This window comes from Tursiops truncatus, chromosome 9 (genome assembly GCF_011762595.2).
Source record: "Tursiops truncatus isolate mTurTru1 chromosome 9, mTurTru1.mat.Y, whole genome shotgun sequence".
NCBI classification, from domain to species: Eukaryota; Metazoa; Chordata; class Mammalia; order Artiodactyla; family Delphinidae; genus Tursiops; species Tursiops truncatus.
The window spans coordinates 98,531,142-98,558,034 of NC_047042.1; the positions used below are offsets into that span (position 1 = coordinate 98,531,142).

Sequence of the window (26,893 nt, forward strand, 5' to 3'; positions counted from 1 at the left end):
TTGGTTTCATCCATTTTATTGTCAAGGAAATTAACAGCCCGAAGGGGTTCCCCAGGTCCGCGCTCCTCCCCTGGGGCCCCGGGGAAACGCGGCAGCCAGCGACCTGGTCTCACTACCCCGCGTCCTTGGGAGGAGGGGCGAAGGGAGAGGGGGGCTCACAGCAAAGGGGCTCAGAGGCGCCCCGTCCCCGCCCGCCGGGCTCGGGCGGGGCGACGGGGCGGCCCGCGCGCTCACTCGCCCGTGTGGGTCCGCAGGTGGTACTTGAGCGACTGCTTGTAGCGGAAGCACTTGGCGCAGTGCGTGCAGGGGTAGGGCCGCTCGCCGGTGTGCGCGCGCTGGTGCTCCAGCAGGTGGTGCTTCTGCGTGAAGCGCTTGCCGCACTCGGCGCAGTGGTAGGGCCGCTCGCCCGTGTGGATGCGCCGGTGCTCCAGCAGGTGGTGCTTGCGGATGAAGCTCTTGCCGCACTCGGGGCAGGCGTGCGGCCGCTCGCGCGAGTGCACGCGGCAGTGGTTGGTGAGCTTGGACTTCTCGCTGAAGCTCTTCTCGCACTCGGGGCACTTGAAGGGCCGCTCGCCCGTGTGAGTCCGCTGGTGGCGCAGCAGGTGCGACGGGCGGCTGAAGCTCTTGCCGCACAGGCTGCAGATGAAGGAGACCTCGTGCTTGCCCGCGTGCACGCGCTGGTGGATGACCAGGCTGATGTGCAGGCGGAAGCTCTTCTTGCACTCGGGGCACGTGTAGGGCCGCTCGCCCGTGTGCGTGATCTGGTGCTTGGTGAGGCTGGACTTGTGGCTGAAGCTGCTGTCGCACTCGGGACACTTGTAGGGCTTGGGGCCGCCGCCGCCGCTGCCCGAGCTGGGCGACTTGGGGCGCGGCTTGAGCGCGTGCTTGGGGGCGAAGCCGGGCCCGCGCTCGGGCGAGGCGTAGCCGCCGCGGACGCGGTGGATGCGCTGGTGCAGCGTGAGCTGCTGCTTGTGCCGGAAGCTGACCTCGCACTCGGCGCACTCGTACGGCCCCTCCTTGATGTGGTTGCGCTGGTGGATGACGAGGTTGATCTTCAGCCGGAAGCTCTTACCGCACTCCATGCACGTGAAGGGCCGCTCGCCGCGGCGGTTCCGCTGCTGCTGGCTGGCCGCGCCCCGGTTCTCGCCCGGGTGCCGCTCGCCGTGCGACGGGGGCGCCAGCCTCTTCACCGCCGGGTTCCCCAGCTGCAGCGGCGGGGGGCTCTCCTCGCCCTCGGGGGACAGCTCCCCGGGCAGGGGCGGCGGGTACATGCCGGCCTCGTACCTCCCGGACAGCTGCCCGAGGGGCTGCAGGCGCTGCGGCAGCTCGTCCTCGTCGTCCTCGTCGTCTTCGTCGTCCTGCTCCTCCGTCTTGATCACGATGCCCTCTGCTCCGGGGACGCGCGGCGGGGGGGAGAGAGAGACAAGATGCCGTTAGGTGTTGCCTGACGCCCCTAACCCGGAGGAGGTAAGCCCCGCTTCGCCCTCGCCCGCGGCACTGCCTGGGCATCGTCCACCCCACGGCCTGCTTTCGGGAAAACGCAGCTCCCCGCTCCTGCGGCCCAGGGAAGCCGGGCCGGCCGCGGCGCCTGGCTCAGGAAGGAGCCCAGGCCTAAAATGGGCCAGTCGGAGACCTGCCTTGGAATTTCATGCAGAGGAAGCAGGGACGATGGCATCCTCGTGGTGGGACGCGGGCGCTGCGTGTGCCCATCGCCCGACGCCGCTGGCGGGCAGGGACTGGCAGGAAAGAAGGCACGTAGACGCAGAACCCTCTGGAGAGGCAGCGGGTCCAGGGCGCCTGAGGTTGGCATACTGGAGGACCTACCAGCTCTCCAAGCCGATAAACACCCCTTTCTTACTTAAGCCACTTGAGGATTGGCTTTCTACCGGCAGAGTCAAAAGGGTCTTGACTCATCAAGTTCCCGACCTCGTCCCCCTCTGTGGTCTCGCCTCCCTGAACTCTGCTCAGCCTCGCTGGTCTCCTTTCCTGGACGCACCTGGAGAGTTCTCCTCAGGTGTCTTTACTGACCCTCCTCCGTGTCTCCAAATCGTGCCCATTACTTAACACCCTGCTCCAATCCTGTCTCCTCCTGAAAACATTGCTTGACCATCCCGACCTGCATCCCTCAGGCCCCCCTGAGCTGCTAGCACGTGCGGGGTGCCTCCCCGAGACTTAAGAACCCCGCCTTCTGATGGGGCACCTCACCTGCACAGGTGGATGACTCACCTGCACAGACTCTACCAGCCCTGACCCTGAAGCTGGGGTGGGGGGTTTCCTCTGCCTTTGCCACAAGCTCAGGTGTGCAATGCCCCACACGTGGTGAGTGTTCCACGAACACCCCAAATGGTGGATGTCCTCCTCCGCCGCCGGCCCTCCACCCTCTAGCCTGGCCCTTTAGGACCTAAGATGCTGGCTGTTCTACAGGGTCCCTGGAGAAGTCCGAGAGAAAAGGAGAGGCCTCCAGCACCTCTTTGAATTTTCTCAGGTGCCTTGAACTCACCTGGCCCTCCCTAAACACTTAATTGGGGAGCTCTATTTTTAGTTGTCGACTTTGTGTGACATGAGAAAGTCATTCACTTTTGAGTCCACCTGTGAGATGGAAAATGCAATACTGTAATAGTCTGCATCTGCAGAATTCTCAAAAGCAAACAAATGAGAACTTTTTCAAAGCACCTCACACCTATGCTCTCTCATGTTCACAATATCTTATGGCAGACGTCAAGCAAGAATTATCCCCATTTCACAGACTTGGGGCATCCGAGCTTGGCACTATCAAGTAATGTCTCCAAATAAATAAAGTCAGACCTTTTCAGAGCTTGCAATTTAAGGACCAGCTAGTCTGTCCCCTCAACTGATAAGGAAACTGAAGCTGGCAGTGTTCGTGACCTGGCCAAGGTCTTCAAGTTTGTCAGTGACCGCTAGGCCACAGCACTCCCAGCTACTCCTCTGAACCCAGTTAAGTGGCAGTGTTAAAATCAGAACACAGGTGTGCCAAGTCCCAGCTCAGGCCTCCCGTCGTAAGACAATGCTGCCTCGGTCCTGTCAGGACTCTCAGCAGGAAGTGACCCAGAACATCCCTGGAACACGATGCTTAAAAGATCAGGAAGGAGGAAGCAGCTTCAGAGGTTGGTAACTCATTGCCCTGGTGTTTAGCCTGAAAATAGGGTTGTTTATGAAAGGCAGAGGGGGAAGTATGGGCCTTGGAAGATTTAAACTCTCCTTGAGTTTCCAAGTTGTTTTTTCTTAATGAAATAAGAATGAAACAGTTGGGCCTAAAATTCAGGTCTCGAAATCCCACAAAAAGCTTACAGTATTACTAAATGGTACTAACAGAATTAATGGGAGTGTTCAAAGGGCAATCTGGAATTGCTCTTATGAAGCTCCCATTCAACGAATTCTCACAACTTGCCTTGTGTCTTTCACTATTCTCTAATGAAAGACAACATGGTATATTAAGATTTCTCGAATATCATGCAATTATTTAAATATAAGCAGTTAGGTACACATCTTTTGACCAAGAACAATGTCCATATTTTATGTGCAAAAAAGCAAACTGCAAGGGTTAAAATAAAATGAAAAAAAAATTTTTAAATCATCAAAATAATACTTTTAAAAACCTAAATAAAATGGATGTGGATACATTTCTAAGTATAAATAATATAGTAACTGATATGATGGCTAATGACTCTTTTGCACATAAACATACAAAAACCAAAACCCAAGTGGGTTCTACCAAATTTTCAAGGAGCACGCAGAATTCCTATCTTACACACTATTTTTAGGATACAGAAAAAAGGAGCAAAAGCTTCCCAGTTCCTTTGATAAGTCTAGTATAATCTTAATGATGATTCCCGAAAAGTTCAGGTTCACTTCATTTATGAATATAGTTGTAAAATTCCTGAATAAAATAGCGGCTAAGTCTAGTAGTGTATTTAAAAAAATACACCACAATGATCAGACAGGGCTTTTCTCAGGCCTGCGAGGATGGTTTAGCATCAGAAAACTGACCACAAAAGATGTCCTGGCCGTGCTGCTGCAAGGCCGCTTCCTCACTGTTTCCTTGTCCTCCCAGGGAGCAAGGATGTGCAGAATGGTGACCCTGAGGCCTTGCGATTAAACAAAAATGATGCCTAGATTCTACCAGAGAAAGCAGCCTCGGCCATTTACAAAGATGTGCTCTTCAGGGGTGGAAATCTTCAAGCCAGTTGAGGCTTCCAGTGTGACAAGGGAATGACCAAGGACACGTCAGCAGATGGAAGCTCTAGCATTGCCGCTAGCGTGGGGCCTTCTCTGCCTGTAGAGGGAGGGGCCGGAGGGATGGTCTCCGCCAGCCCCTGATGTCCTCATTTGACCTGGTCTTTGGCTGTTAACACCCTCTTTCCTTGCCGGGAGACGGATGCTTTTAAATGCCGAGGCAGGGAAGCTGCACCTAAGGCCATGCTCGGCTCTGTCACACCTGCTGAGCCCTCAGTGTCACAGTACCTCTCTAAAGGAGACCACAGCTTCCCCACAGGCACCAGCCCCCCACTCACCCGCGCAGTTTCTCTGCTGTGCCAGCATCTGCTTGAGCTCACTGAACTCGCCGGAGCTCTCCGTGGACGCCTCCAGCGGGTTTTCCGGCTCCTGCATGTCCAGGTCCGGCTGCTCGCCGCACGGGTCCCCCAGCTCCGAGTCCTGGAAGCCATGCTCCTCCACCTGGCCCATCAGGGGCTCCGGCGTCTCCAGACTCTCAGAGCCCTCGTCGTTGGTCTGCACCTCGATCTTAATCACGATGCCGTCGTGAGCTGAGAAGGTGGGGGCGGGGTGGGGGGAGGGCAAAAGAATCCAGAACATGTTCATTCCACCTGCCCAGGGTTTTGTGGCCCTAGAATTTATATTTCCAAAATTCTTATTTTAGAGACCCTGAAGAAATATCCTGGGTTGGCAGTGAGTAGGCACGGACACTGTGTAGCCTTGAATATGAACTGCAGTCAAGTTAAAAGAGACGCAGGTTTGTTTCCATGACCCCCTATAATTTTAAAATAAGGGTTTCTTTTAGAAAGAGATCCTAATTCCCTTTCCCAGGTTAGGTCAGCCAAAGGCAACAGTTTCTCTGTCTCCCCCTCAACCAGGCTAATAAAGAAAAGGCTAATCGTCTGGTCTCCCCGCACACCTTTTCAACACTTCCCCACCAGGTGTCCTACAGATCAGAGGCCCCCAGCCCCTTCCTGGCCCCCGTTTACAGGCATAAGAGGGGCTGCGGGGTTCGTTTTGCGTTAAACAGCATCTGATTACACACATGGCCCTGACATTTTTTTTTTTAATCTGCCTGTACATCTGTAGGTTAATTTCAAATGTCGTTACACACATAGGCATCACTTTCAATAAACGGGATTCTAGCGCACATTTTTGTTCTTTAGTGCAGTATTTTTTCCCCTTTTAACTTGCCTCACTCCCCACTCGACAGGTGCGACCTTCCCAGGTAATCCCCGTAACTGCCCTCACACTTTTCTCTATGCTTATGTAGTGATTTATCACAGCACGTTTACATCTATGTTTTTCCTTTCTGGCCATTACAGGTTTAAAAAAAATAAAACTGCCTCATACATAATCCTCTGTTGCTTTTCTCACCCAAATATCGTGTAGAAATCCCCTCACACCGATTTCTGTAGGCTAACGCGTTCCTTTTCAAAGCTGCGTGCATTCCATGGTGAGGATAATACAGCAACGTGCTCCACCATTTCCTCATTGACAACATTCACTTTCCGCTGCCAGGCTTTTGCCATGAACAACACTGCCATAAACATGTGTTTATATCTCTAACCATAAAATAGTGCTTTTATTTTTATGAGAGTCCCAGGAGTGGGACTGCAGGGTAAAAAATTTAAAATATTTTAGATTTTGACAGGTGTCATCAGACTGCTTTTCCACAGGCTGTGACTATTCACATTTCTACCAGCCCTTTTCCCCACGTGCCTGCTGGCAAGACACCACTGCTCTTTTTAATATTCCTCAGTCTGATGGGTATAAAGTGATAACTTACTGATACTTTAATTCTACTTCCCTGACGAGGGTAATTTGAATATCATTTCTTTTATTTATTGGCCTTTTAGAGTTGATTCTATGTGAACTCTGTTCTGTCAATTGGTCAGAGTCCTTTGATTCCTGTATTAAAGATAACCCATTTTCTCTTACTGGCATTTCAAATATTTCCCCCAAATCTATCATTTGTCTCTGTGTTACCTCTTATCATATAACTTTCCTAAAGTTTTCATCTTGTCAAATATGTCCCTCTTTCTTACGGCTCCTGGGTTTTCTTAGTTAAGAGGGTCTCCTCTGGTCCTAGATGGTTCATCTGATCTCCTAGATTTTATTCCCAGGTTTTCTTTTTTACATTTAGCTCTTTATTCCACCTGAAATTTCTTTTTGTCTTGTGTATAGTGTGAGGTAGGGGTCAACTTTATTTTCTCGCATATGGGCAGAGCTGTGCTAGCATAAAGCCCCTTAAAGGCTGAAACTCACTGTTAATTAAGGAAATTATAAACATATATGCATGAACATATTCATTCATCCTTTGAATGTTTATTCAATAGCTATTTATTGAGCACCACCTATGTGCCACGCATGTTCTAATGGTGGGACACATCAGTGAACAAAACATAGCTCCCCGCTCTCCTACATCTCACATAAGGCAGTAAACATAGTTAATAAATTATATATATATATTATTTATTATATATAATAAATTATATGGTATGTTAGAAGGTGATTAAGTGCTGTGGAAAAAGGAAAAGGCACCAGGAACCCAGTGAACGAAGCCCCTCACTGTCCTTCACCGTATCCACTTGTCCCGCCCACACTAAAGTGAACCACGTTGCCCAGAAAGCAGACCGCCCAGTCATGCTAGCAACTGATGCCACATGACCTAAAGCTGGGTTCTTTCGGATGCTTGGCAGTCCTTTAATTCCTCTCTGATCAGCCAAGTAATCGATTCCCAACAGCTGGGGAGCGGACCGCATACAAAGCAGCCCTACTGTCCCAGGTTGCACTCCGCACAGCCTCCCACGCAGACCGTGCCTACCTTCCCTCCAAGTTGACTCTCCAAAGACATCTTCATCCTATTCTCTGTCTTACAAAAAACATAAAGTCATCCACACTCAGGTCCTGGGCCTCCTCCTGCTCCAGCTCGACGTCATCCCCCTGCATCCCCTTCCTCCCGTGTCCCTCCTCCGGCCTCCTCTCTTCTGGGCTCTGCACGACATCCGCAACTATGACTCCAGCGTCGGAAAGATACCTTCCCTGACTTCACAACTCCTGAAGGTATTTTGCTTGCCTCCTCCCTAAGATAAGTTTTTAAAACCATGTACCCGTTTGCACCTTTTTGAATAAATAGACAAAATGCTTCAATCACTGCTAAGGATGTAATTTCTGGAGTACTGTAAATATTGATATTTTAAAATAAACTCTTCCATTGCCATTTAATGTTGCCAATGGAATCTAAGAACCCTAGCAATTTAAAACCCACCATTATTCACTTAAAAAATACACGAACAAGTTCTTCTTTGATACTTGGAGTTTTAAGATCATCCCTTTTCACCATGGACTTCTATTTCCATTCCCACTTTACCCACAGAATTTTAGCCTAACAGACCATATTTATGCTTAGGTGCCTTCCTAATCAGCTCATCTACTGCACAGAAATGCATATGTAAATGGAAAGATTAATTTTGCTTTCACTTCCAATAACCACAGGGTTCTAAGTGTTACTTGTCTGCCTGGCTTAAGTCATCCTTAGTTATTATTATTGTGGAATGAAAAATAATTATTCAAGATAGGAAACAAAAAACCTGTAGGAAATGTATCTCTTACAAGGATGCATGGGGACTTTTTCCCCGATTAGTTCATTTATCTGAGAATGAATATTCTTATTGCTGGAGTGAGACAGCGTTCAGAATAAAATCTGCTCCTATCTTTCATTTTTATAAATATAACCATTGGAAGAGCTCATTTACATAGATCTGTAGCTGGGCTGGTGGGAGCTTTGTTACGGAATCATCACTCCATTCTCTGAACTTCTGAATTATAAATACTGCAAAAGCACATGGTTAACATATCATCAAAAATTGTTTTTAATGACCTATTAGCTGACAACTTAATTAGGTTCTCTTTCAATTTTGTCGAAAGCTAAGTATTCCAAACGATCTAACTTCCAAGAGGATTCGCCATCCAGGCCCCAGAGCCACCAATGTACTTCTGGTTCTGTCCCCCAACATTCTGGCTTGTCTCTTTGTTTCGTGAGCCAGAGGCCTTTTTATACATCAGAGAAACACTCCATAGTAAGGCAGGATGGGCAGGAGGTGCCTCCTCTTTTGTTCTCAGTGGTAGGAGACATGGGACATGGGACCAACACTAGAGGGGCCGCAGGTGTCGAGCACCCTCACTGACACGCTTTATGAAGGACAACAGATGGGCAGAGACTTGGAAGCTGAACCCGCAAAGCCCTCTGTGTTGTGCCTTCTTGGAAAGTCTCTTGTACCCTGGCGAATGGGTACTGCAGCCTGAAGACCACTGCCTTCCCATCCTGACCTCTCCTCAAGACCCCCACTCCACCAGACGTCCCAGGCCGCTCCTAGCCCATCGTGAGCGTGCTCTTCTCTGACCCCCCAAGCACTCGCCTGCCCCTCTCTATGGCATCTAATTCTTTTGCCCTTGAAATGGGCATCGGTTACACCTTTTCGTGCCTCTCCCCCGCTTGTTACACAGCAGGGAAACCAGTGTTTCCCACCAAAAAGGTCTCTCTGCCCCAAACAACTTCTGACAACCAGAATGCATTCATAAGCAGTAATCTGTTCTCCCATTAAAAAAATTAATCAAAGACACGTACATTGTGGGAATATAGTTTATGACCAAAGGTAGCACTTCAAACCAGTGGGAAAAGGTTTAGGCAAATGAAGTGGAGACAGCTGGCTTCCTGACTAGAAGGAAAAAACCAAAAAAACCATCTTCACATATCTCACCTCAAAATAAATTACGGATGAATCAAAACTTTAGACATAAATAACGAAATCATACTAGCATTAGAGAAAAGCACAGCTTTTTCCCCTCTCTCCTTCCTTCCTTCCTTTCTTTCTTTCGTTTCTTTTTTTCTAAACAGCATTGAGCTGAGGAACAGGCTACCCTGAGACCCTCTGGGACTTCAGAGATTCCTTCTGGAAGCTGTCTGGTCAGTCACACCAAACATATTAAATGTGCACAACACATAGCAACTATAATCTCTTGGTGTAAATTTTTTGGAAAAAATTTTTTGTAGCTTTGCCTTGACACTGTTTGGTGATAAGAAACATTTAATTTGTGATAGGTTGTTAATCTCTGTAATCAAATTTCTTCATAAGAACTCTTCTGAGATGGGAAAAATCTCTCCTACAAATTGTTTTCAAACGTATTAAATGTTTGTGGACACTAAATTTAATAATTAATGAAGCCGGTATAATGTTATATTGGGAGACACAGTTAAACATTTAATTATTTACATTTTGTAATTTTCTGGAGCAAAAAATATCTTATTTCAGCTTTCAAATATTTTTATAGATTTTTGAAAAGCTCATAGGTCTATGGCCTGTGATCATAATGTTTACTGAATAAAAGAGGCCAAGTAAGTATTTCTACACTTGGTATGAAGCCCACCCACCATAAAGAAAATTTCTGGTAAATCTGAATACATAGGAACTTAAAATTAATAAATCGGAACACAAAAATTTTAAACAGCTACATCACAGATACACACAAAGGTAAACCATAAATTTGGAAACATATTTGCATACGTAAGACAGACTACAGCTAATATCCTTAATATTTAAAAAGCTTTTATAAATCAATAATAAAAAGATGAATAATCCAAAAGAACAATGGGCAAAGGATAATTCATAAATAAGACATACTGGTGACCAACAAATACGTGAAGATATGCTCAACATCACTCTTACAGAGGGCGTGAAAACATCAAAATATTGTCTTTTCTACCCATCACTCCGGCAAATAATAAAAAGATAATACCACCTATTGGCATGGGTGTGGGGAAACAGGTTTTCTCATGTATAGATGAGGGTGTGTAAAGTGGCACAATTGTTTTGAAGGACATTTGCTCATATTTATTAAAGTTTTAAATGGGTATATCCTTTGACCCAGAAAGTCTACTTCTAAATAAGTTTCAGACAAGTACATGAAGATTTACTTATAAAGGATGTTTAATGAAGCACTGAAACTTGTGAAGACTCTAAATGCATATCAACGGGAGTTTGTTTAAAGTATGATATCAATATACAGAATACTACAGTCTGCTACTTAAAAAAGAGACTTACATGTTGACATGTAAAGATGTCAAAGATATTTTTGGAAAAAGCAAGTTCTAAACAATGTACTTCTATATTGTTTGAAGAAATTTTTTTAACAATGAGAAAGTATTATATAATTAAGGCTGTGTGTGTGTGTGTGTGTGTGCGCGTGCGTGTGTGTGACTATACGCACATAAATTGGAAGGAATAAGCTGTTGACTCTTCTCTCTCTCTCTTTTTTTTTTTTTTGGCTACACCGTGCAGCCTGTGGGATCTTAGTTCCCCGACCAGGGATTGAACCGGGCCCTGGGCAGTGAAAGCGTGGAGTCCTAACTACTGGACCGCCAGGGAAGCCCCGATCTGTTGATTCTTAAGGGAGAATTATATGGGACTTTCACTTTCTCTGCATTTTTTCTTTTTGAATTACACTGACGCAACTTCAGAGTTTCATTGGAAAGTAAAAACCAGCGTGGCCACATTAACTTTCTCCACCAGCTCAAAGCACAGAAATGATGGCTGCCATGGGCTTTCCAACATTTTCATGGCTACACTTTCTGTTAGATTTTTTTAAACCTCGGTATATTAATTTTTAAAATCTTCTTTAAAAAGTTATATGTACACATAGGCCAGAGGGATGAAGGGTTCTTCAAACCTCATTTTTAAGAAGCTCCCCTCCACCCCCCAACCTGCTCCCCAGAGGCAATCACTTTCAATTCTTCTAGCTGATTCTTTTGTCACTTATATTCATAACTCTACATAACATAATGGCATTGCTACTCCTTGAGTTTTCAATTTTAAGCATAATCTACTGACTTCCAAGAGCTGGAGGTAAGGACCACCTCTTCCCCAACCATCCACATCTCTTCCAAATCCCTGATTTTTCCCAGCCTGTAATTCTGGTTGAATTAATGTTGGGTGTTTACATGATTGGATTATGTAAGTGCTATTTAAAATTGAACAATGTAGGGCTTCCCTGGTGGCGCAGTGGTTGGGAGTCCGCCTGCCGGTGCGGGGGACGCGGGCTCGTGCCCCGGTCCGGGAGGATTCCGCACGCCGTGGAGCGGCTGGGCCCGTGGGCCATGGCCGCTGGGCCTGCGTGTCCGGAGCCTGTGCTCCACGGCGGGAGAGGCCGCAGCAGTGGGAGGCCCGCGTACCGCAAAAAAAAAAAAAAAAAAAAATTGAACCATGTAGCATACTATAAGTACTCTTCTATGCCTGTAAACCTATTTGCTTCCCCTGGAGCTAGTTTTCTTTTCTTTTGCTTAGCTTACTATTAATTACCACTAAGTCAGCTCCAGTGTCTCCCCCCACCCTGCTCTATAACTCTCCTCTCAGAACATCCAAACATAATGGGGATTCCTCGGTTTTACCTACTTGAAGAAAAATTTTCTGGAACCTCTGGTATGCTCCAGTGTGGACTGGTGCCTCCAGATCCACAGCTGTCTTTTGGGGATCCCCTTCGGCAGCACCCCAGGGATTCCTTCCCCTCTCTTGTGCTGGAGCTCCTTACACCTCTTTCTTGGTTTACTTCCTCATTTGGCAAAGTACCTGCCCCAGCTTGAGAAAGGGCGCATGGCAGACCTTGAACATCTCAGTATCTCGATTTCACTCTCATATTTAATTAGATTAGTCTGTCTAGATATCAAATTCTAGAATGTTAGAAAATATTTTCCAATTTTAAAATTTAAAGAATTTTAAAGGAATTATCCTACGGTCTTGTAGCTTCCAATACTGTTGAAAAGTCCAATGCCATTCTAATTCTTGTTCCTTTGTATGAACCTGGTCTTTCTCCCAGAAGTTTGTCAGATCTCCTGGGTCCTCAGTTGCGCTGAAATTTCTTGCTGAAGTATTTAAGGCTGGATCAATTTTCATCCACTGTTCTGGACAGTTGGCGGGCTCTACGATCTGGAAAGCTGTCTTTAAGCGCTGGGAATTTTTCCTGAAGTCTTTCATCTCTAATTCCCTTCTCCCTGTTTTTGCTATTTTTTATCCCGATATTTCTATTATCTGGACATTAGACTTCCATCCTTTACTTTTCTTATTGTCTCCCTATTTTCTTTTTTGTCTTTTTGCTCTATTTTCTGGGCTGTGTATTCAACTTTATTTTCTAACAGTGCTACTGAGTTTTTAATTTGCATTATTATATTTTTAATTTCTAAGAGTTCCTTTCTATTTTTTTTTAGATAAGCATTATACTTTTGTCATGGATACATTCACTTCTTTTATCTCTCTAAGGAATATGAAAAAATGTATATTTTAAATGTATAACTATATATAAGTATTTAAACATATTTCCCCCCCCCACCCCGTATGGTCTCTGTTTCCTTGAAATTTATTTTTTCTGCTTTTTGTCTCCTTTGTCTCTGTATATTAGAGGCTCTTCCCAAATGCCTTGTGGTTCTTGGTTGTCCATTTATATTAAAAGTTGAATAGTCAGAAGAGAATTGCAAGTTTGGTGCATTCAGGTAGGGCTCGGTTTCCCAGCAGGATTGTTTAGCTAGATCATCTCCCTGGGAAATCTCCTGGGCTGGCCCCAAGCATCTCCAGATAAGACTCTTCCAATATCCTGCCCTGAGGGTTTAATCTTGGATGTGAGCATCATTTTGGGATTCAGGTTAGGGAAGAAGGCTAGAGATCTCAACATCTCTGTCAAGCTTCACTCATTCCCTTGTTTTCAACATGGCACCCACCCCAATCACGCCTGGTGTCCACGTCCAGAAACCCTGTTGTTCACCATCTCCAGAGAATAAGCCTTGGTCACCTACCACGGTCGGGTGAGGCAATGGAGGGAAATGGCAGTGTTTAAAGGCCTCTTAAGATGTTTGACCAATGTTCTGTTTTTAGCCTCACCTTTACCCCCATTTCCAGACACCTGGAACCTCTGGTACTGCTAGTTCCCGAGTCTTGAGCAGGGATGGGGGTGGAGTGCAAACTGGGTTTCTTCCCTAACACCAATTTTGGATTCTGCTTTCTCAATCAGCGATCACCCAGCCATCTGCTCTCAGCCTTCCAAAACTTAGCTGCCGTTGTCTCCTTGTCCGTTCCTTTTAAAAAAAGTCCCTTCGCTCTCGTTTTAGAAGGACTTGGGGAGGTGGGAGTAAACACACGGTCAATCTGCCACCTTTAACTTGGAGTCTTTCTTCATGCGTTGTTTTTTAAAAAACTTATTTTTACTGAATAAGAAGTAATATACTCTCACTTCTTAGGGATCTTAGTTCCCCGACCAGGGATCGAACCTGGGCCCTCGGCAGTGAAAGTGCGGAGTCCTAACTGCTGGACCGCCAGGGAAGTCCCTACATTATCCACTTCTATACCATTAACTTCCCGTATCAACTGGCTCATTCCTGTCAACATGTCAAACAGGCTTCGGCAATCCCCATCTTAAGCAAACAAGAGTCCCCACGCTGCCCGGCCCGCCAGCGTTTCTCTTCCCCACCCACAGCTACACTGGAACAATCTCCACTTCCTCGCCTCCCATCCACTCCTCAACCCACTCACAGGCTTCCACCTCAGTCGTGCCGCCAACGTTTCTCTTTCTTGCTAAGGTCACTGATGCTGCCAATCTGCAAATCCAATGGACACTTCGCGCAGTCTTTGCCTAACTAAACCACACTGCAGAATTCAACACTGTTACCCACGCTCCCTCCTTCCTGAAACACTCTTCTCTTGAAATACCCAACAATGCACCACCCTGATTTCTTGCTACCTTTCTGGCCACTCCTGTTTCCTTTGCTTCTTCTGGTTCCTCCTCCTTTTTCCAAATCCTACAGCAGTGGTTTTCAACCCTGGCTGCACATGAGAATCATCTTGGAAGCTTAAAAACAAACAAAACTAACACCTGGGCTCCACCCAGACCCAGATATTCCAACTCTCCAAATCTACTCTAACAGTCAGGGCTCCAAGCCAAGGGCACAGGCTGTGCTCTTGCTCTTCTCCCATCCAGGCTGGGAAAGCTGATCCCGTCCACGCTACCAAGGCCCTCACTCTTCTGTGAGCTCCAGCCTCCTTTGTTCAGCTGCTTTCTCAACACCACCTCCTGGACGTGTCCTGGGACCTCACACCTAACGCGTTCCTGTCGTTTCTCTGGGTTGGAACCTCTTGTCGTCCCCCACCTACCCTCTCACTCACGTCACGACCTGGACTCATCCGTGGGACCCCCTCTCCTCATATTCGACATCCGCCAGCCACCGACGCCAAAATACACCTCGCAAATACCCATGGTGCTCCCTGGGCTATGCCAGGCCTCCTACCTGGGCTACAAAGAGAGCCCCCTCGCTTCCAGTCTTTCCTCCCTCTGAGGAGTTCTCTTCCGAGTAACGGGAACTCCCACTTGTGCTTCCACTAAAAATCCCACCTCCTCCGAGGCCTTTGCTGAGCACCTGGTCCCAGTAAGGCCTTTGCTGCTGTGTGTCCCAGAGCCCTGGATGCCTGTCTCCACAACACTATCACAGTGGCTGGCTGTATTTTTACATATGTGGGGTGTTTAGTTTGTTAACATCAGTCTCTTGACATAGTACCTGGTACAAAAAATATTAGATGAACTTAATAATAAACATACAAGTGAAAATATGGTGTAAAAACTCTTCACGTGTGATTTTAGTGGCTGTATAACCGTCTATCATAATGTAATATAATATTTGTACATCTTAATCCATATTTTTGGATTCTTTTCTAGGCTATAGACTCTCAGAAAGGAAATTATTAGGTTAAGTAAATGAACATTTTAAATATTTAAAACATATTTGAAGACCAGAAAATATCAAATTGCTCTTTAAAAAGACTGAAACTATGTACACTGTATGAGAACTTGGATTTCAGCCATGGCTTCTGGCTTGTTTGTTTTATTCTGCTAATTTGTTAGGTGACAATGGTCCCTGGCTTCCCCAGGCCTCCTGTTCGCCCTTAAAGAGCCATGAATGGGAGCCCCAGCTTGGAGGATTTTGAGAGCTGGGTCGCTATCTGAGTCACCTTCAGGTCTCCTTGCCCTTAGGGACCCCAACCATAAATACTAGTTTACTGAATGCATTTACTCAGCCAGTTCCCAAAACTGTCATGTTTGGTGTACTTGGAACCATGAAAATTCTCAATTGGTATCACCCTTTGGGTCTGGCCCAGGGCTGGCCTTGTGGCCACTCTTCTAAGGGGGAGGACACACGAATGACAGGTGACCACTGGCTCTGATAACTGCAGACTCACAGGACAACCCTGCTACCCCGAGGCCAGGGCCTTGCACACACACAGAAGTGCGAGTTTACAGCTGGCCCATGGGGCAGTGGTTCTCAGTCCTCGCCTGTCCTCCCTCCAGTCAGGCTCCTAGTGGCTGAGACGGTTAGTGGAACAAATGGCACATTCCAGCCACACAAGGCAGCCTCTGTGAGGCCGCCGCTGCCCACAGAAGCTCTGGCCTTAGACGCGCCTGTGCCAGAACGAACCCCGCCTGGGGCCGAGGGGGTTGGAGTTATTTGCTCTCAATTCTGGCCCCACTTTGTGGGAGGCCCACCTGTGATGAGAGTGTGAACAAGCAGACAGAGGAAGGGGTCCACGTTCCCATCCCAGCCCTTCTAAGAAGATGCTACAAAAGCAGTACCCGGACCACAAAACCCCACGGGGACATCGGATGGGTTCTAGGATTTTTACCACAAACCACCCCTCCCCTTTCTCATTCTTTGCCTCCTAAGCCCTCTTTCTGATTTCTTCTCCTTTGAATCTCTCCGTTCCCACTGACACCTGTTTTTGGATGCGGCCACTCAAACCTTTCACATACACACTTGTTTTCCTCCAAACAAAAGATCACTCTGCCCCGTGCCACACCCTGTCCCACGACACCCACTCTCACCTCATCTACTTTTTTTTTTTTTTTTTTTGCGGTATGCAGGCCCCTCACTGTTGTGGCCTCTCCCGTTGCGGAGCACAGGCTCCGGACGTGCAGGCCCAGGGGCCATGGCTCACGGGCCCAGCCGCTCCATGGCACGTGGGATCCTCCCGGACCGGGGCACGAACCCGTGTCCCCTGCATCAGCAGGCGGACTGTCAGCCACTGCACCACCGGGGAAGCCCCTCACCTCATCTACTTTTAAATCCATCTTTTTTGTCTTCCAGAATGAATTCAGGATCTGCCTCTTCCCTCCACTTCAATCTCCAGACAAATCTCTAGAGAGTGATGATGGCTTAGGGTTTCTCTGAAACACGCCAGCACTTATTTTTCCTCAGGGTCCTGCCTCTTCTGGAAGTTACCTCTGCTCTCACTCCATGGGGCCGACATGCCTGCATGTGATTCTGGACCTCCTCCTGGTGCCAGAGTCGATGATATTACTTCATACAAGACCTGGCTGTTGGCCCCAGTGAGTTCTCCTGCTAGATTATCCTCCTTTTTCAAAAGACAGGATCACCCATGACATCTGGCTACAAAGGACAAGGATCTCCTCCCACGGAAGACCTTCAAGGGAAGTGATGCAAGGCCAAGGGCAATTCCAAAGAACGAACCACACCCCGAAAGCACTGCCGTGCAAGTGTGAGGGCTGCTGAGCGGCCGCTGGGGAAGGGACGGCTCCCCACGCAGACGGACACAGCAGCTGGCGTGTCCTGGGCCACTGGAACCTGCCGGTCAGCATGCCAAGCCCTGGCTATCAGTCCCAGTTTTGTTTCACGGATGAGAAAGCGGGCCTCCAAAAGGCCGAGTAATAAAAACCACAGGGCGAGGACGCAGAGAAGCCGGGGTTCAAGCGCCAGCAGCCCGACGCTGGCGTCTGCACCCGAGCCCGCGGCCAGGCCGGCCTGCGCTTCTCCACCGCCTCACCTCACTGCCTCGTCTGGACCCCGCCCCACACACTGGAGGATGCTTCGGGTAAAGTCCGTGTCTGTCCCTGTCCTTCCACGCACCGGCCACAGGACCAGTGGCCCTCCTCTGGGAGCTCGAGGCTCACCCACACCAGCATCCTGACAAGGGAACGCCTTTCTGCCAGTTTTGGTTCTGTTTCCCGCAAAGAGTGAGGTGACGCTCGGTCGCGTCAAAAGCTCCCCGAGACAATGACCGCAACGGCATTCCTAGCTCAGCCGCTAGGGCCACTGGCGATCAAGGAGGCCCCAGGCAGGTCCCAGCACCTGCAGGCTTCCCTGAGGCACTCAGCCTGCTAACACAGCCCTCCGGGGCCCACGGTGGGTTGTAACAGCCCGTGCCGCCTGGCAGCCACTCACCGGCACTGGGGTCCGCAGGCGCCTCGCCCTCTTCTGAGTCCTCTTGCTCCTGCATGGCTGGCCTCTCCCCGCGCTCCATCTGAGACATGAGGTCTGGTTTGGAAATTGCATAGTCTGCGCAGGAGGAAGCAAAGAAGATATCCTATGGGATGAGTTCGCATTGGATGCTACAAAGATGTCACCTGTGTGAGTGGGACATCGGGAGCAGTTGCCCTACCCAAGGCCGGCAATGCTGCAGAAGGAAGCGCCAAGTTTCCAGCCCTTCTCCTCGGTGCACACAGAGTGGGTGTGCGCACACGTGTGTGTGCATGTGTGTGTGTGTTAACTGCGCCCTGGGTCCTCCCAGCGGCACCAGCTCTGGGGCACCACTTGCCCACTGATGGAAACTGGTCATCTGTGGCTCACAGGTGGCCAATGCCAGCTCAGGTTTTCATGACAAAGGGAGAAGATATTTGAAATTTTATAAATTAAAAAACTGATCTTGATAAAATATAGAAGCCATGAAACAAAACACTGATAGGTTTTTTTTTTTACATTACAAAAAGTTAAAGTTCTTTGGAAATAAATTTAAAAGATAAAGAAACTTGGAGAAAATAGTATCACACACACACATTTGTAAAAAATAAGGCAAAGGATTAATGTCCGTAATTATATATAAAGAGCCTCTACAGTTAGTAAAATAAAAAATCAAAGATATGAATGGGTAATTCGTAGAAAATATGCAAATGGCCAATAAACATATTAAAAGATGCACAAGCTCCCTGATCATCAAAGGGATACACGTTACAAGAATGCGGCGTCATTTTTCACCATCAGAAAAGACGAATCTTTACAATAGGAGAACCTCAGTTCCGGCCCGGGTGTGGAGATGGCGTTGTCACACTCTGTTACGTGAACATACACAGCCCTGGGTAGGGCCCGTGGAAGTGCCCGTGACATTGTAAACGACACCCTCTTTCCTCCGCAAACCCACCTCCTGGAAGGCATCCCACTGAAATACTCGCGGAAGAGCACAGATAGAGATGCTGATTGCAACCCTCTGTGGCAGTGAGAAGAGGGACTCAGGCTGCTGCGCGTCGATAGTTCTATATCAACAGCCCGACGGTTCAGCGGGAACACTGCACTGTCTTTCGAGCAGGCCTCCGCGCTGACATGGAAAGCTGTCTCTGACTACTGTTAGGTAAAATAAGTGAAGGATCCTATTTGTGCAAACCACAAACCGCGTGTGCACGCGTGCAGCAAAATGATGAGAAACAATATCGGCCCAAGGGTTCACGGTGGTTACCTCTGGGGAGCGGTGCTGGCTGGGGGTGGGGATTGCTCTTGCTCTTTGTTTTACAAATCTAAATTGTTCCATTTTCACAATTATGTATATACTTTAAAAAGAACAGAAAAAAATAAGAAGTTACCCCATGGAGAGGTATATATGTATAAAATTAACAATTCCAGCAAGGATCAGATTTTCTATACAGCAGCTTATTTAATGTTTTTCTAATTTTTTTTGTGCCCAAAGAGTTCCCCATATCGGAGAAAAGGAAACATATAAGACTAAAGCCTATTTTCCCAGGTCCTCATCCTCAAATACTCCCATTAGCGAAAACAAGACTCCACCGACTGTGGGGTATGAGAGATCCCAGTGAAATCGCGACTCCCTGGCAGGGACCTAGGACGACCGTTTACTCCCCAGGTCATACCTCGTCTCTGCACGAGCGGGATGAGAACCTGGGGGACGTAAGCTCTCAATCGACGACAGTGTTCAGCCACCTAGGCGGTCTATCAGGAGGGCTGACACCTGTCCTAGCTCCCACACGGGCAAGGTGTGAGGATTAAATGTCATTCTCATAAAGCACCTCACACTGTGCTTAATAATAGTTTGCTGGAGAAACTAATTTCAAGATATATATATATATATATATATATGTGTGTATGTATGTATATATATGTATATAGGGGCCATGGGGAAAATAATATAAAGGTGAGAGACTGCTGACGTCTGAGTCTGTCCCCTGGCCCCCGCGGGTAGAGGGGGGGGTCTCTGCTTACGAGCTGTGCTGATCTGTGCTGTGCTGAGGTATGTGGGTATATGGGTGTCTGCTCTCATTTGCTGTGCTCTCGAAAATTGTCTCTGGGAGTTCAGAGCTCCCGGGACTCCTAAGGAACCCCCAGCTAGCAGGCGGGAAGCCGCGGGCAGCGAAGCCGTCTCCTTACCCATGGAAACCAGAGACTCGTAGTTGCCCCGCATCACGTTCTTGTACAGCTCCTTCTGCCACTCGGACAGGTTCCCCCACTCCTGCTCCGAGAAATGGACGGCCACGTCGTCAAACGTCACAGGGACCTGAAACCACACAACAAGCTCCACACAACAGCTCGGACCAACAGGAAGGCATCACGGGCCCTCAGCCGCCAGATCTGAAGGTTGCCAATGGCTCTGGCCCCCTGGGCCTGTTTCAAAACTCTTAGGACTGGAGTGGGAAAGGCCCAGAGGCCGAGCTGTGGGTTTTCACCAAGGACCTCTCTAGAAATCAGGAGGCTTCAGCCACTGTCCTGGCCCGAGAGAGTCGGGGCCCCGTGATGTCTGGTCCTTTCCCTCTCTAACAGGACAGTCCTTACTGCTGTAAAGTGTGGACCAGCAGCCATGGCACCACTGGGGAATGCTAGAAATGCAGGCTCCCAGGCCCCACTCGAGACTCACTAATTCAGATTCAGCCTTTAGTAAGATCCCCAGGTGATTCCTGTACACAATACAATCTGCAGAGTGCTGGCCTAGGCAACACGGTCCACGCGTTTTCCCTCCATGAGGCTGTGAAAAGGGGCCGTGGCATAAAAGAACAGGAAGAAAACCAGTTCACGTTTAAGTGCTTTCCTCTGGGAAACAATACAAAAATCTAACCATCCTCTGTTTCTTTAGGATACCTCTGGAAATCATATTTTTACTGGCGTTAACGTGATTTATGAGTTTACTGATAAAAATGCTGAGCAGGACACCGCCCTGTAACATTTCACCACGTCCTCCCTCCACCTCCACGGGGAACCACACAGGTTCACACTTGTCCACAGCTCGACCACTTGGCCTTCAATTTGCCTTTTATCCTCAGACATCACAGACTGAACGCCTTCTACACTGACAGCCCCCATCACTAGGTCGTCTCTCTAATCTATAGCCTATGCTTTTATCAACAGGAGAAATCATTTGGTTTTGCTGCGTCCTGTTCTCAGCAATGTGAAGTTGGTGACTAGGTATCATCATACTGTTTTCCTTCTTAACCACGGCTTTCCCTTTCTTTGATATTAAATTCCTAAAACACATTCCAGTCCCGGTCACTCCTCGGGAAGCCCCGGTTGGGATAAAGTTACCTTGGGAACTTCTCCATTGCTGCCCGGGGGCAGCCGTAGAATCCAGAAGTTTCTGTTCTTCAGCAGGTTCTCCATGTTCTCCAGCCGCCTCTGCAGCAGCCCGTACTCCTGCAGCAGGGTCCCCAGCACCACCCATTTGCTCTCCAGGTGGTTTGCAAACTCCACGGCCGTCTTCTCACAGTCGGCTATCTTTTTCTCATTTGTCCCAGTCCTGCCCTCCAGGGTCAGGAGCCGCATGGCTTGGGCCTCCAGTTTCCTCTCCACCGCTTGGACGGCAGCCCACACGGCCAAGCGGGTGATCTCCGCCGTTGGGAGTGGTGTGTCCTTCTGGGCCGCAGAAGAGATCTGGAAGGGGGTGTCCTTTTGGGAAACCGGGCTCTGGAGCAGGGGGTCCATGTCAGTCTCGGGAACTGTGGGGGAAAGGGTCAACGGGTCTCTCTCGGGAACTTCGGGGGAGTGGAGTGGGGCTTCTTGATGATGGGTGGAGTGGGAGAGAAGCGAGATCTCTGGTTCAGCAGCAGCTGGGGGTAGATACGGGGCCTCTTCTTGGGAAGTCAGGGGGCCCTGGATCTGAGTCTCTTGCTCGGAAGCGGCAGGATACAGGAGTGAGGGTCCCTTCTGGAGCACATGCGGCATTCGGCCAGAAGTCTGTTGCTTGGGAGCGCTGGGAGTCTGGGGTAGGGAGCCTTGCCGGGGAATGGCGGGAGACAGAGAAGGAACTTCTTTGGGGGGAAGAACGTGGGATTGGAACAGAGTTTCTCGAGGGAGTCCAGCAGGGGCCTGACGCGGGGTTTCCTCTTGCACAACGTTGGGGAATGACAGAGGTGAGGAGCGTTGGGTCTCCATGTCCAGCTGCTGGACCTGTGTTCCAGAAAGAAAGGACAGGACTGAAGGCCAGAGTCTCCAGCTGGCAAATAAATCCCCCAAAATAAGCACCTACATTAAAAGGGCTTCAGGCTTCGCAGCAATAAGATATGTTCCATGGACATGAATCTCTTCTTGAGACCCTAGCATTGATCTACACATCAATGACAACTGCTAATAACAACAAATAAAAGATGGTTATGCCACCTTCTGCTTCTACAGAGCCATCTCCTTTTTCACAACATACACTGCACAGGTGTCATCTCGTGAGTAGTGGTGTGGAGAGGAGAAAGGATACTGGCCTTGAATCAGAACACTTGGCGTTCAGTCCTGTCTACACCAATGCTGCCCGGGTTGCCCTGGCCCAATTATTCAACTCCTCTGTTCTCAGCGACCTCAGCCACCAAATAAGGGTCATTAACACCTGACCCAGCTGCTGCCTCACTGAGTTCTTCGAGCATTGAGCGTTACATAGAATAAAACTTTGAAAAACAATAGAGCAGAATTTTGTCAATGCCAGGCTAGCCTAAGACTGCCAGCAAGCTGGGGCTGGTTCTGTCAAGGCACTTACCCCGAAGGTGAGCTTGACATCCAGTCCCACCGCTTCTACTTGTATTATCAGGCAGTCGTGGTACCCATGCTCTTTCCCTCACTTTGTCCAACAGCGATGACACACAAGTACCTTAAGCTTCCCAGACTCCTTGATAAAATCTGCACTGTTGACTTAATAACATTTCTCAAAGGGTTGATATGGTAGAGGTTTGCCTTTGAGGCACGCTCAGTGGACCCAGCCCCTGCTGGAGAGGCTGAACGGGCTACCGTGCATTCAGGCTGGCTCCTGCTACACACAGAGAAGACAGACAGACAGACACTGAGACAGGTGTGGGAGTAGCCATTCAGACTCTCCTGAGGGAGCCAAGGTTCCCGGGGCTGATGGTCCCCGGCGGGTAGGTGGACCCTGGCCATCCGGAGTCCTCCCCATGGCTCATGAGCTGGGGAAAGAGGAGGAAAGGAGGCCTGGAAGGACCAGAAGCAAAGCTGAAGTCAACCAGTTCTGAGAGCTGTGTCAAGGTTGGTGGGGACCAGAACCAGAATAAAGACCGAGTCCTTCAATTACTTGAAGGGGGTTTCAATTATTCACACTCTCCCCATTCCCCACCTTGCCATGTCCATGTTCAGGGAGTGCTTGTGTCATCAAAGAAGTGAAGCCAAGGTCTTCTGAGTGACCAGCTCTGTATCTGTCTATCCAGAATGTCAGCATGTTTACTGGAACTGAACGGAGTTTCTTCCATATCAATGTTTGTCCATTCCCTCATACCCTTCCTTCGCTCAATCTGCTGAATGGCCAATTACTGTGTGCCATACAGAAGTGGGCTTTAAAGTAACTGAAATGTCCCTTTTCTTCGTTTGAAAATTAGCATATTCCTGGTGTCCACTCTGAAATACAGTACGTGCCCAACAAATGTCTACTGGACGAATAGTATAAATGACCGGGTTACAAAGAAATTATTAGAGTTAATAATGAAGTGCCTTGCGTCATCTATCAAAGACTCATCTAAACCTATTTATACCTTCTGTTGCTTTCTTTCTTTCATTTGTTCATTCATTCACTTATGTGTAGCTTAACTGAGACAGCATCACGCTTTTAAGACAAGGATGGAAGATTTAAGGCCTTGTTCAGGCAAAAGGTTTTTGAGATGGTACGACCCAATAGCTTTGCAGGGAACCAGATGTGAGGGCTAATTAGTCAGCCCTGACAACTCTCTGGCATTTATGCGCCATGAACTGTGTTTTAAAGGATTATCTAATTTACTCTCCACAAAACCCTATAAACAGGGACCACTAGAATTCTTATCCACACTTAGCACAGGAAGTTGTGGAGGCTTGGAGAGGCCAAGTAACTGGCCCAACGTCACACAGCAGTCTGGCTCCAGAGCCTGGGCTTCCGCCTACACTGTAGGTCGCCTCTAGGCCTCATCTGTCAGATGAGACAGCTGGTCAGTATGTGTTCTGAATCCTCTTTACCTCTAAGATTCGGAGGCTTGGAGATTAAACAAAGACCTGTGGGAAGGTCCTGCCCATAGACGTTTCCATCTAATGCTAGGGTCAGGGACCCCTTTGAAAAAGCTGATGAAAACTATGGATTCTCCCCCTCAAAAAACACACATGGGCACATACGCCAAATCCTGCGAGCACTTTCAAGGGAATCACAGAGCCCTGAAACTGAAGGCTTGTCGACAACTAAGCCACCTCTCAACTCTTCACAGGCGAGGGCAAGGCTGGACGACCTCTGGGATAGGAGCCTCAGACACAGGGAAAGTGACGAGCATAATGCAACACAACAGGCACATGTATGGCCCTGTCCTCACAGGGGGATTAGGGTATTTGCCTACAACTAGTAGGAGGAAGGGGAAATCCCCAGGGGCCAAGTTAGTCCCCCTGAGTAATACAGGGGCTTAACTGAAACAATGAAGAGAAGCTTCAGGACAGTAAATTAAGCCATTAGCGCAAGACATCTTTGCTAACTAGTCTACTCACAGCTCAAAGGAAAATACCAGTTCTTTGCTCTCTATTATTAGACCGTCTCTGTCCATTTCTGGATTTGGAGGACTGTAGAGCAATGAGGGGCCACAGGAGCACATCCCCTCCGCCACCCCCAAATAAAAGCCCCTTGCTGTAATTTCACCAGTCCCAGTAAACCTGTGGCTTGATACCACCCTAAGCAGAAAGAAATGGCCAAAGAGAGGAATGGAGCTGTAAATATAAAATGTGAGATTAACAAGCCTGCATTCGCAAACTCTTGGGGGCAGGGGGAGAATTCTTCTGGTTCTCATTTCACAGGATTTAACCCACCTTCCCTACCCCATGTATCCTAAGAGGATGGAGTCTCCAGGATTCATTCATTGGCAGAAAAATACATAATCACACCTGACTTATAAAGAAAGCCATGCCACTGCCTTGTATGACCCAGTGTGGTTCACCCAGAATTATATACCTACCATTCAAGGGTCCTGGAGATCTAAGCATTTAAAAATCATTTTATTTTATTTTCCCAAGAGTTTTATTATTCATATTATCATTATCATTCTTATTATTATGATCATTTTTTGTAAGACCTGAGAGGCTCTTTAGAAAGTCCTATATCCCGACCCCTTCCTGCACACAACAGGAAACTGAGGCTCAGGGCACTGCCCCCCATGCAGCAATCCTCCTCACAACACGGCTACTGCATCTCAAAGAGCAGGTCTGAGGGGAGACTTTGAGACTGATTTTTAAGAATGGTCCACTGAAGAGGCAAACCAGCCCCCAAACCCTTAGTAGCTTGCTCCCCAGACCCCATCCGTCTGGACACCCAGAATTCAACCGGGTCCCCCGGACGCAGAGACTGGAGGCCGAGGCGCCCGAGCCCGAGGGTCACCTGCTCCTCACACCGGGGACGCTCGGCTGGGCGCTGCCCAGCCTCCCAAACGGCCGTCACCTCCCCCCCGACGGGCCGCGTCGCCCGCGCGCCGGCCCCGGCCCCCACCCCAGGGGAGGCCGCCGCCAGGGCCGCCCCCTCCCCGTCCAGGCCCGCGGCCCGGAGGCAGGCATTTTTGCGGACGCGGGCGCCGAGCCATGGTTGACTCGCTACGTGACCTTGGGGCAGGCAGGGCCGGTCGCCGCCAGGTGTCCGTGCCTCAGTGTCTCCGTTCTGCGAAATGGGGAGAGCCGCGTCAGCGCCGCGCTCCGGCCGCGAGAGTCTCGGCGGGGCCGAGCTCTGCGGAAAACGTGCGGCGGCAACCCCGACGGACGCAGCGCCGGCTCCGCAGAGAACGAGGCGCGCCGCCCGGGTGCCCGCCTCCGGGCCCGCGTGCGTGCCAGGCCACAAGCGTCCCCTCAGCCGCGCCCGGACGGCGGACGGCTCCCCGCGCGTAGCCCCCGCCCCCACCTAGCAGGGGCGCGCGAGACCTCCGGTTCCCCCGCCCCCACGTCGCGGCGTTTCCGTCCCTTACCGAGACCCCAGGCCGGGCCGCCGAGCCCGGGACGCGCAGGCCGTCCCCAGGGCCCCGAGTCCGCGCGTCCGTGCGCGCGCGGGCCGCCCTCACCGGAGCCGGGGCCGCCTCGGCCATGGCCCTGTGCTGTCCGGCCCGGGCCGGAGTCGCCGCCGCCGCCGCCGCCGCCGCGCGGCCCCACGCAGGCCGGCCACTGGGCTCTCCGCAGGCGGCGCCGGCCCGGCCCGGCCTTCCCCGCCCGGGCTCTCGCGGCCGTCGGGCCCGGCCTGCGCGGGGCGGGCGGGGACGGAGCGGCCGAGCCCGGCGGCGGCGTCGGAGCGGGTCGCGCGGCGGTGCGGGCGGCCCGGCGGGCTGCGCCCCGGCCGCGAGCTGGGCCCCGGCCCTCAGCACCGGCCCCTCTGCGGCCGCGGCTGCGACCCCGGCTCCGGCCCCGGCCCCGGCTGCGAGCTGCGCTGCCGTCCCGGCGCCTCTTCAGCAGGGGAGCTGCACAGCAGCTGCCATGTTGATACAAACTGCATCCTGGGAGGCATGTCCCTCTCAGGCCGTTTAAAGAGAAACACTCCGAGGCTCGTCGGAGGCTGCAGGAACCCAGACAGCTCCATCTACAGCCGGTAGGAGCGAACAGTGTCGAGCGAGCAGCCAGGCGGCGACGGACACGCCCTGAGCCCCGGGCCAGCCCGTCGTGCCGCCCGGGCCGAACCGCTCGGGCCTCCCATCCCCCGGGGCCCCCGGCCTCTCACCTGGGGTCCTCGCCTCCTCGGGCACCCTAGGGCGAGACCCGGAGGCAGGAGAATGGAGGAGAAATAACAGCGCGCGGCCGAGGCGACGTGCTGGGGTCTGGAGGCGGCTTGATTGGCTCCGACAGCCTTCCAACCGCCGGATCCTCCCGCTCCTCTCAAACCCAGAACCCGGGTCGTTCCCTTTCAAAACCTGCGCTCACAAAGGGATCTAAAAAACCCGTCACACTAAAGAAAGCCCGGAGTTCATGTGACCGGCTCCGTGCAGCCCCGGTTCCAGGGGAGCAAGGGGGTTGGGTGCTTTTGTGAAACGCCCGAGTGTTGTTTTCGACCTGAAAGGACAGAATGCCGAGAATCAGAGAGAGAGCTGGGGCTGGAGGGGGCAGACCCGGCGTCTGGGAGGAAACTGAGGCCGGGGGCGGGGTGGGGGGGGGAAGTGACTT

The 26,893-nt window shown here is 50.1% G+C and overlaps 1 protein-coding gene across 3 annotated transcripts; it reads right to left on the bottom strand.

Moving 5' to 3' along the window:
- On the bottom strand, nucleotides 1-26,721 carry ZNF777 (zinc finger protein 777). 3 transcript variants are annotated; one of them, XM_033863428.2, is made up of 6 exons: nucleotides 26,454-26,721; nucleotides 20,858-21,718; nucleotides 19,712-19,838; nucleotides 17,504-17,617; nucleotides 4,533-4,784; nucleotides 1-1,387 (listed from the first exon to the last, which is right to left on the bottom strand). In XM_033863428.2, the coding sequence occupies exons 2-6, from the start codon at nucleotides 21,701-21,703 to the stop codon at nucleotides 231-233; spliced, it is 2,496 nt and encodes an 831-aa protein (XP_033719319.1). In that variant the 5' UTR covers nucleotides 21,704-21,718; nucleotides 26,454-26,721; the 3' UTR covers nucleotides 1-230. The 3 variants fall into 3 exon arrangements, with proteins under 3 accessions (XP_033719319.1, XP_033719318.1, XP_019789472.1); XM_033863427.2 differs by lacking the exon at nucleotides 26,454-26,721 and adding an exon at nucleotides 25,714-26,243; XM_019933913.3 differs by lacking the exon at nucleotides 26,454-26,721 and adding an exon at nucleotides 22,293-25,200.
- Nucleotides 26,722-26,893: the final 172 nt, after the last annotated feature.

Coding starts and splice junctions, on each gene's coding strand:
- ZNF777 (XM_033863427.2), bottom strand. CDS start 25,830: ATGGCCGAGGCGGCCCCGGCTCCGGTGAGGGCGGCCCGCGCGCGCACG. Junction 21,719..25,713: donor CGGCCCGGCCTGGGGTCTCG/GTAAGGGACGGA, acceptor TCTGGAACACAG/GTCCAGCAGCTGGACATGGA. Junction 4,785..17,503: donor GCCTGCGGACCCCAGTGCCG/GTGAGTGGCTGC, acceptor CCACCTTCTCAG/CTCACGACGGCATCGTGATT.